Source organism: Thunnus thynnus, chromosome 10, assembly GCF_963924715.1.
Source record: "Thunnus thynnus chromosome 10, fThuThy2.1, whole genome shotgun sequence".
NCBI classification, from domain to species: Eukaryota; Metazoa; Chordata; class Actinopteri; order Scombriformes; family Scombridae; genus Thunnus; species Thunnus thynnus.
The window spans coordinates 16,738,063-16,748,079 of NC_089526.1; the positions used below are offsets into that span (position 1 = coordinate 16,738,063).

The window sequence follows — 10,017 nt, forward strand, 5'->3', positions numbered from 1 at the left end:
TTAAGTTCTATGTTCTCATCCAAAATAAGCAAATTGGATTAAAATATAATGTATAAAGTCCTTATGATATTGGCACATCTGTATATGGACAAATACAACCACCCACCTCCTCAATGCGGAAATATTTATATTACAGCGTTCTATAGAAATAAGTTCTAGACCAAGGAAGCATGCTTTGCCCATTCCTTTGGCATTTTTGTGCTCAGTGCATCCTTTATGGTGCAAAGATGGGAGGAGTGATGCAAAGCTCCATGCAGATGGGGCAGCACAACACTACGTTTTGGCATTTTAGTGAAGATCGCATAATTGCACAAAGAAAAGATATCTGAGCTGGTCTGCTTCTGTACACCAACATTTAGTTGGTAAATTGGTCGTCTGTTTGCACAATCCGTTCCCTGAAATATGCAGTAACTATAGAATGATGCAGACTAAAGTAAATTAACATTCATGTATACGCTCTCCAGCCAGCAGGTACATTTAGAGCCACATCAGAAGTACACATGTCACACACCTATAGCAAGAAAAAGCTCATAAAGCCTTAAATACTGAGCCAAACACTGAAGCCAGAAGTAGTATAGATCATATAATATAGGTGTACTGGGATATGTCCTCCTTGACCTTGCTCTCCAGTGGTCTCTGCACTTGTATTGTTAAAATAGACCCCCGAGGCTTTGATTGTGTAATTATCTCCTTGGCCCAAATCTGAGCCAAAAGAAGTGAAAGACATATGAAATGAGGTCAGTGCCGTTAAAACCTCAAGACCAAGACATGACGTTCTTCTGCTTTCTCTCAGCCTACAACGACCTTCACTTTACTTTCCACAAACCTGCAAACATGCTCATGAATTTTACAGTTTCTGAGCAAAATATGAATCTGAGGCAAAGGTACAGACTGTTGGGTATAGTTTATTATCATATATTCATTTACTATTAAAATGTATTTAAGAAAGGACGCACAGTATTGACAAAAAAATATCAAGTAATTTAAGAGTTTGAATGTAGCCTTACATTGTTACTTGCATTACAATCCATCTTAATGGCATTTTAACTATTGGATGGGTCTCACTGGAAGCTATACAGTGACATGAAAGTTGTAGATTTCTGCATTGTGTTCTTAAATACTGGCTGGGCTGTTTAAAGTTGGCGTGTCTGCTGTCCTCATAGTTATTTGGCAGTAATTTGATTTGATTTGTTAGACTGTAAATCGTTGAGCTGTTTGAAGCCACGCAGCTTTCTAGTTAGCCACTACTCTGAAGTTGTATCGGATTCAGAAAACAAGGTTCTTTTTGAATTGATCCAGTGTATCCACTGATTTTTGTGTGCAATCTTATGCAAGTATAAATGTTTGTTTCTCTTGTTTGCTATTCTTTCCACGTCTAAACTGTCTGAGTGACCTTATGAGACAGAGAGACAGAGTATGCTTTACTTTAAGTGGAATGAAGAAGGAAAAACAGACAAAAAGAGGTCACTTTACACTCAGTTACCATCTATAGCCATCATCACTGCCCTGCAGATCTGCAGCCAGCCAGACTCTGTTCCCTCCAACGCCTCCTCCTGACCCTGGTCCCGTTCCAGCACTTAACAAGGATTTAATGTCGCCCAATCATCTGTCAGGCAGATCAGATCAGAGCTGTAATACACAGCAGCAGGTCCCACGGATGAGGCCACAACCCGATACAGAAGTCCTGAAAAACAACAGACGAAAAAGCAGCATAATCCCACAATTACTGTAATAACTCTCCCTGCGTGCTCTCAGTCACTCTTTCAAATGAAAATCTGATATTGACGAGTTGAGAGAGTAAGTATGTGATGCAGGGTCTCTTTGAACAATTGTATACATTGTTAGGTGGGTCATTCACAAAATACCAACTGGTGGTTTCCAACCCATTAACAATATGCTGGTGCTGCTGACAGTAGATATCAGGCTTAAATGCTAAAAGCCTCTTATCAAAGCTTTTATTCAGTAGCTCCTGATGGGAGATGTGAGTTATGTTTAGATGTTCTCTGACACTAAAGAGACACTAACAGGAGGTTATATGAATGTCAAGTATGCTAGATATCACTGTCTTCACTCCCTACTGTTATAGCTAATAAATCTGCAATATAACAATCCCAGAGTACGTCGAGCAGATTGATATAAAGCTCCGTTATCAGTTCTGAGCCACACCTTGTGTGTGTACTTCAGGGCTCTGACGTCTAGTGAGACAGGAACATGTCTGTATAAAGATTACATGAGAAAGAAAACATGAGCATTTGTTTGCCAAATACTACTCTCTAAAATGTAATCTTTATCATCTATGTGTCATTGAAGAGTTCAAGATTGGAGAGAACAATGATTTTAGGATAATTTATTCTGTACTTATTGCCACATGTTGTGATCTAGCATGTCTGTTAATCATCTCTCAGATCAGATAGACAGCGGAGGAGGGCTGGATCAGTTCTTCTCATAAGCTCCTGTGCAGAAGTCTGCCAGCATTTATTAAATTTACAAATAACCTAAGACATAAATTATTGAATAAATCTTATACAAACTAAATCAGCCTGTAATGTAGCCTTTATTGAAGTCTACTACAGATTTAAGGGCATGATAAGTAAATGGAGATTGCTCATCTTGTACTGAAATTGAAATATTAAAGGAAAATTTCACTTTAAAAAATCTTCAACCACAATATCCGCAGCCTGTGGTGTTCAGTACATCCCAAGAGTTTATTGTGATGAAGATTTGTAGTTGTTTTTTTATCCATATATGAAGTTGTTTTATTTTTTTGTGCCTAAAAACAAACCAAACCTAAACCATAGCAGTGCCAGATCAGAAAACAGCTTTGTTTTTGCAACCAGTGACTCCTTACAGTGTTGGAAGGCATGGACAAACAATGTTATCTGTCAATGCAGATGTCAGATTAATAAAACACTTGTATGTTTTTGTCTGAAACCAATTATAAATGGTGTATTTTGTTGTTTTTTGAAGGACATGTTGATCACTTTACTTCAAACGGTTGTTTTTTTCCAGTTTATTGATTCCTCACGTTCAGAGTTTCTCTTGACAGCCGCCTGTTGCATTCAGTGGAAAGAACAATACTTGTGGTGAGACAATAGATAGCCACAAAATATTGAGTCTATGACATTTGCAGCTGCAGTGTCAGACAGCTAAAGATATTTCTGCAAACTAAGCTGCATAAGAAACGTCTCACTTGTAGAGTTCCTGTTGTCCACATTTGGCTAATTGTCTGTAGAAATATATGGAATTGGGAAAGAACCTTTGACACAGTGTCTTGCTGCGGCATGACAGCTTAAAAAAATGTGCAGGAAGAAATTGTTTTACAAGCCAGCCTGTACAGACTTGATGTTTTTCCCGCTGATACGATGAGGCTGCCTTTTCAGTGTATAGAAAAGCAGATACAACATGTCAAGGATCCCACACTCTCTCTCTCTTCTCCCTTTTTCTTTTTCACTCTCTGTAGCTGCCTCTCTTCTACACTTTCTCTTTCAGTTTTCATCCAGAATGCAGTGCAAACATGTTTAGATGTTAAAAAGTCCAAAAATAAAAAATGTATATAATCTTGACCTTCATGTTTACAACAAAATTCATAAATTACTGATGTAATGATGCTGTTATAATCAACATAAAATCTTGATTTTCCAAGCTATTGAGACTTAAACGCATCAAAATTGAACAAATACTCCACTTTTTGATCATCTGTACTCCAGAATATGTCAGGATTTCTTATGAAAAATTGACACTTAAAACATTGAAGTTTGTACAAATCACACGGCTCACACAATCTATTTTCTTTTTGAATAATGTTAAATCTGCCAAACTCAATAAATGGAGGAAGAACAATGGTTTTGCGAAGGGAAGATGATTTTAGTTTCTAGATATAATGTACCAAATAATTCATGGTCTTACTTTTGTTTAATAGACTTAAATGTGCTTAATTTAGATTTTGATATGGTATTTCTTACCATTTTTCCTCAAACATGATGAAAAAAATCTTACTTTTATACTGTTAATATTACACCATAAGTTGATTTACGGCAAATTGATTATATCAGCCTCTTCAAATAGTGAGTAATGCTGTTTAGCCCACTGAGAACTGTGTAAAATGCTCCAAATAACCAACTCTTGGTTTATTCTACCCTCTGTTATTTTAAACAGGCAATCCAACAGTGTAATTATTTCACATTTCTGTTGCACTGACAAGGGTGAGTCAAACGTTTAATAATAATAACTTAATGTGTTTGGCCGCATTCTGAATCTACTGTAATGAGTTGCAGTAATCTAAGCAGCATCATTCATAGTTAAAAATGGTCTAATTTTGGTGATTCTCTAAGATGACCTTAGAGCATCACCATTCCATTCATTTATTGTGGGAATGGGAAAAAGAATAAAATTTAGCTCAGAGTCTAAAATCACTCCCTGATCTGTAACATGTCGTAATTTGTTTGGACAGACCAGTAAACACTGACTGCTTTTGATCCTACAAGTACAATCTCTGTTTTCTGCTCATTTCCTTTTAAAGAATGTTTACTCATCCAAATACTGATATTGGTGAGACATGTAAAAAGACCATTCAAGGAACTGGTGTTGTGTGATGAGAGACAGTTGTGTATCATCTGCATAACATTGATATTTGACATTATGGTGACTAATTATGTTGCCCAGAGGCAGCATGTATAAAGAAGAAGAATAGGACCTAGAATGCTTCCTTGAGGAACACCGTATTTAATATCAAATGTCTGAATGAACGAAACCAATCAAGCACTACACCAGAGACCCACCTATTTCTCAAATGTATTGATTAAAATGCCATGATCAATTGTATCAAACCCAGCGCTCAGATGTAACAGAATGAGCACAGCCACATTGTTTGAATCAGTCATTTACTATCTTTAATAATGCTGACTGCAGACTGGAATTTTTCAAATATATTGTTAGTATTCAGATTATCATGTCAGTCAAATATAATCTTCCAGAAGTAAGACAGTATCAATAAAATATAATTAAAGTATCATAAACCATTTATGCAGCAGAATGTCCCCTGTCAATGTTATATTAATACACATTATTTGATGATTATTACTGATACATCAATATTTAAACAACATGTTAATGTTGCAGCTGTTTTACTTAATTTGCTGTTTATACATCTGGGTAGTTAATCTGTAACAACAGATCACATTTTATAAACCAGTGACATGATTAAAATGTAAAATCTGAATTAGGGCCCATCCCATACTGGATTTTTGGGACCAATACTGATATTAGGAGGTAAAAAAAATCAGCCGATAATCTTATACATACAGAATATATACATAAACACACTTTTTTTTTTTTTGCAGTGATCCCTCAAATGTGGTTATCATACACTTGTGACAAAAATATGTAATGGAGGCAGGATATTTTACAATTTAACAGTAAACTTTATTGTAGCCTATAAAATGACATCAGTGCACTGAAACAGCTAACTTCACAGGGAATTTAATAATTATAAATAACTATAAATAAAACGAACAGAGAGCAAAAAAACATATGAACATATATCTTAAACTTGAATTAAGAAAAATGATCAAAAATACATAAAATGCTGCCTATGTAACTTTAAATTAAAAAAATATATATATCAGCGCAATATCGGACAACATATATGCCAATACCGATATATCTGTCAAAAGTGTAGTTAACTAGAAATTTAAAGCAATTACCTCAAAATTGTAAAATACAATTGTACACAGCTTATATCTCCTTTAATTTACAATATACTATAAAAGCAAATCCATTAATCCCCTGTAAACACCACATAGCTCTATATATTCTGAAAATAATTATTTTAGTCTTTAAAGCCTTATATCCCTGTTGCACAATTCAGTACCTCTTTGGTGTAAATATAATCCGAGTCCATTCCCTGACCGTGTGAGAATGAATAAAAACAGTAAAAAAAAACACCACATCAGGGTAAACATTCATGCTCCACTTGTGTGACCCTCCCCTCCCTTCTCTTTATATAAAGCAGGGAAACTCCATCAGAGCATTTAGAGACTCTCAGCTGGAGATTAGTGAGACAGACGGCAGCACATCAAGAAGATACCGGCCAGGATTTACCAATCAGATGTTTCTGCAATGCCCGAATTAACTTAGTTTTTAATACTGCGGGATCTTTGCATCTCTCTGTCGTAGAAAGACTTTCATCTGGCTTTTATCTGCGTCTCTTACGCATTGATGAGTTGTGATTGCAGCGGGGATGTAGAGCACAAAGTCAGACTTACTTTCCTGACCTTTTTATCATTTCTGGGACAGTTTACGCATCTTTGTTGGGGTGCTTGTGTGATAAAAGAGGTAAAAGCACCACCTTGCAAACCGCTCTAATCCCACCGCTGTCGGTTAATCCAGTTCCTCTTCATTTTGTTATCGACACCATGCTGTCCAGTGTGCGTCGGCACAGCCTCCGCCTGCAGACCGAGCTCCACCGCTGGAGCATCTGCGACCCGGGCAGCCACCTGCTCCCGGACAATTTCCTGGCCCGGGTCCCCGCTTGCATCGCCCGCTCCAAGTCTTGCACCAGTTCCGCCGGGGAGTCGGACGGGAGCCGTGGGAGCTGGTCGTCCTCAGACTCGGTCATCTCCACCGACTCCGCCGGGGAGCCAGCGGGACCCGGGAGTCCATACCGGGTGGTGCTGATAGGAGCCAGTGGAGTCGGTAAGACGGCATTCGCCAGTATCTTCGCTGGTGCAGCGGACAGCATGGACAGTGATGACTGCGAGCTGTGTGGAGGTGAGAAAGAGATAACTCTCATATATAACAACCATACTGAAACTTATTGTGCTGTCATCATCAACCAACACACCTAAAATTATACATAATACTACTATACTGTACTATAAATAATATATCAATACATAGTACAAATGTCAAAAACTGCATATTATTATGACAACATACAGAAAAAATGAGTTAAATACCATAAAGTTTGATCAGATCACAATATAATCAATGTTAAGCACCACACACTTGTTAATTGAATCTAATAAAACCATAATACTGTAATTATTTTAATATGTGCATTACACTGGTGTCAATAACAGGACTGTAAGTCTCTGATTTCATTGATGTAAAGATGTTTTTGTGTTTGTTTGTGTGTAATTTCAGATGAAGTGTGTGAAAAGGAAATTGAAGTTGATGGAGAGCCTGCAGTGATAACTCTGTTGGACAGATGGGATGCAGAGGTGAGATAAAAATAAAAAAAAAACAGACTTGTGTGAATCAGAGGAGCCTGTATGCCAGCATGTGTACCCTACTGAACATCCTTTCTCTAACTCAGTGTTTGTTTTCTTTGCAGACGGACAACGAATGGGCTCAGGAGCGCCACATACAGACAGGTGATGCCTACCTGTTGCTGTACTCTATAACTGACCGGGCCTCGTTCCTACGAGCCTCTGAGCTCCGGATAACCCTGCGGCGCTTTCGTCCTGCCCAGCACACACCGATCATCCTGGTGGGGAACAAGTGTGACCTGGTGCGACGCAGAGAGGTGTCCGTCAGTGGTAAGGGCACACAGTCCCTCTCTGTTTGTGTCATTTTTCTTCTACATGCATATAAAGATCTCTAACTCACTGATATTCTTCCTGTTTCAGAGGGACGTGCCTGTGCTGCCGTGTTTGACTGCAAGTTTATTGAAACCTCAGCCGCCATGCAGCACAACGTGTGGGAGGCCTTCCACGGCATAGTGCGACAACTGCGTCTACGCCGAGACTCGAAGGAAGCCAACAGGCGCCGCAAGCACATAAAATACAGCTCACGCCGTGAGAGCCTTCCTATGAAGGCCAGGCGTTTCCTCGACAAGATGGTGGCTAAGAACAATCCCAGTGTGGCGTTCTGGCTGAAGTCCAAGTCCTGCCATGATCTCTCCGTGCTGTAGGAACCTGACAGACACTCATACGCTAAACTCCTGAGCAGGTGAACAAGTTTCAGCCTGGCAGACAAACTATGTGGACGTTGGCTGGATGGAAGCCTCCTTCTAAAGGGCTCAAAAATCAGCACAGTGTACACGAGAGGTGTTTAAAACATTTCTGCGCTGCTGTTCACATATTTCAGTCGAAACTAGACTGATGGACTGAGCTCAGTCTCTGAGCCTTTGTGATGGACCGGACAGTCAGCCGATGGGGTGACATTCTCCGAGGTTGGAGGTCAGAGGTCAGCTGATGGAAGCTGAGAGAAGAATGTTACGTGTTTGCTCATTTCACATGTTTCTCTCTGATCTTCTCTTTCCTTGTCTGTGTCTCTATTACTGTTTTGCTCTCATTCCTGCCAAATTTTGTCATCTTTTGAGCCCTAAGTGCTAAGATTACCAGTCGTAAGCTACTGATGATGAAGTGTGGTCTTGATTTATTTTGTATAATGATTAATTAGTCTTTATCTTCAGTTAATTTATAAACTGTTGTATTTTGCACTTTCTGTAAATAAATACTAGACTGATAATGTGCCGTATTTTGCTACTTTGAAGTCGTTTCAGTGTTGCTTATTGAAATAAAGTGACATCATCCCCTTTGTGGGGGAAAAAACTGTCTCTTTTGTCTGTCTGAACCTCACTAATGAGATATTACGATGGATGACACAGATTTTACACAAAAGAGACACTCAAACATTAACACAACTGAGCTGATAAAAGATAAGTAAGGTGGTGACATTAAAGCTGAACGTCCAGAAACTAAATCAGTCTCCCGTGTGTGTGTGTGTGTGTTTGTGTGTGTGTGTGTGTGTGTGTGTGTGTGTGTGTGTGTGTTTGTCCATGCCAGCTGATCGGGAACAGTGATTTGACTGCTCAGAGACTGATCAGACATTTGGGTCACAGTGTGACATCGAACGTCCTGCTCAGAAACCCGGCTGCTCAGATCCCAAACTCAGCTTTGTAGGAAAAAAAAGCTGTAAAATTCAAGAGAATATGTTGCCAAGGTAACATTCAGAGGAAGTGTTTGTGTATTTTTTTGTATGTTCAGTCCAGGGAGCGCCAGGCAGATGGTGTTGGAGCTTCTTGGCCTGAATATCTATCAGGTTCCCAGGCTTTACATAATGGAGCAGCTTCCATCTGAATTAATGGCTTCATCCGCTGAACCGTCAACGCTGCAGTCTCAGGTTCTGGTTTAAATACCGGTCTTGTGAAACAGTGACTCACTCGCAGCCTGTTTCCCTGCAGTTGCAAATTCACACAGATCTCTTGCCTTGTTTCCAAGCAGCTCTCTATAGCTCACTGCTCTCAGTCTAGGATGGTGGTAGCATGTGTGTCAGGATGTATGCAAAATAATCCCTGCTTTATGTGAGGTTGGGTCATAAAGATAAGGACAAAACATCTGGCTGACATCCTATCTTTAGAGCATTTTAAGGACATTTTTGATATATACGCATTTTAGTGTTGGGAGAGTTTAAAGAGACAAGGTCATGAACTGGAATCAAACCTGCTGTTTAACAATTTCACGTTATGTTCCTTGACCTGCTGAATCAGCCCAGATGACCACATAGCTTTGCATTCTTTTGAGGCAATGGATTGTCAGTGCAATCTGTTAGTCCCATTGTCTATGCACAGCTGCTTATCAGGTGCTGCTACTAATGGAAAATCTAACAGGAAACAGTCCATAGGTCAAAGTCTGAAGGGAAGTGAGAAACTTCAGCTGAACAGCAGATTTCAGGAGGAATTTTTCAGATTATTCGCGTTGTGTTTCTGTTGTTATTTTTCTCTTTTTATTCACAATTCAAACATGGCCAAAAGATTACAAAATCTGGCAAAATTAAGTTTGTTTTTCCTGACAATAACACACAAACTAAGATCATCTGAGGCTTTATGGAAGATCAGTGAAGCAATATTTAGTGATATTGGCTTTTTGTTGTACAGTACTATACATATCATGGTTCTATTCTTGTCGTCTTCTTCTCTCTTGACAGCTTCTTCTCTATTGGCTAGCGATACATGAGGGCAGGGTGATTAGACAATCATTAGATCCAATAAAACATTGCTGGTTAACACTTGGT

General features: G+C 39.0%; 1 protein-coding gene across 1 annotated transcript; it reads left to right on the forward strand.

Moving 5' to 3' along the window:
* Positions 1-5,282: 5,282 nt before the first annotated feature.
* On the forward strand, positions 5,283-8,557 carry gem (GTP binding protein overexpressed in skeletal muscle). The gene is made up of 4 exons (XM_067601573.1): positions 5,283-6,768; positions 7,144-7,220; positions 7,334-7,538; positions 7,629-8,557. The coding sequence occupies exons 1-4, from the start codon at positions 6,414-6,416 to the stop codon at positions 7,910-7,912; spliced, it is 921 nt and encodes a 306-aa protein (XP_067457674.1). The 5' UTR covers positions 5,283-6,413; the 3' UTR covers positions 7,913-8,557.
* The last annotated feature ends 1,460 nt before the right edge of the window (positions 8,558-10,017 follow it).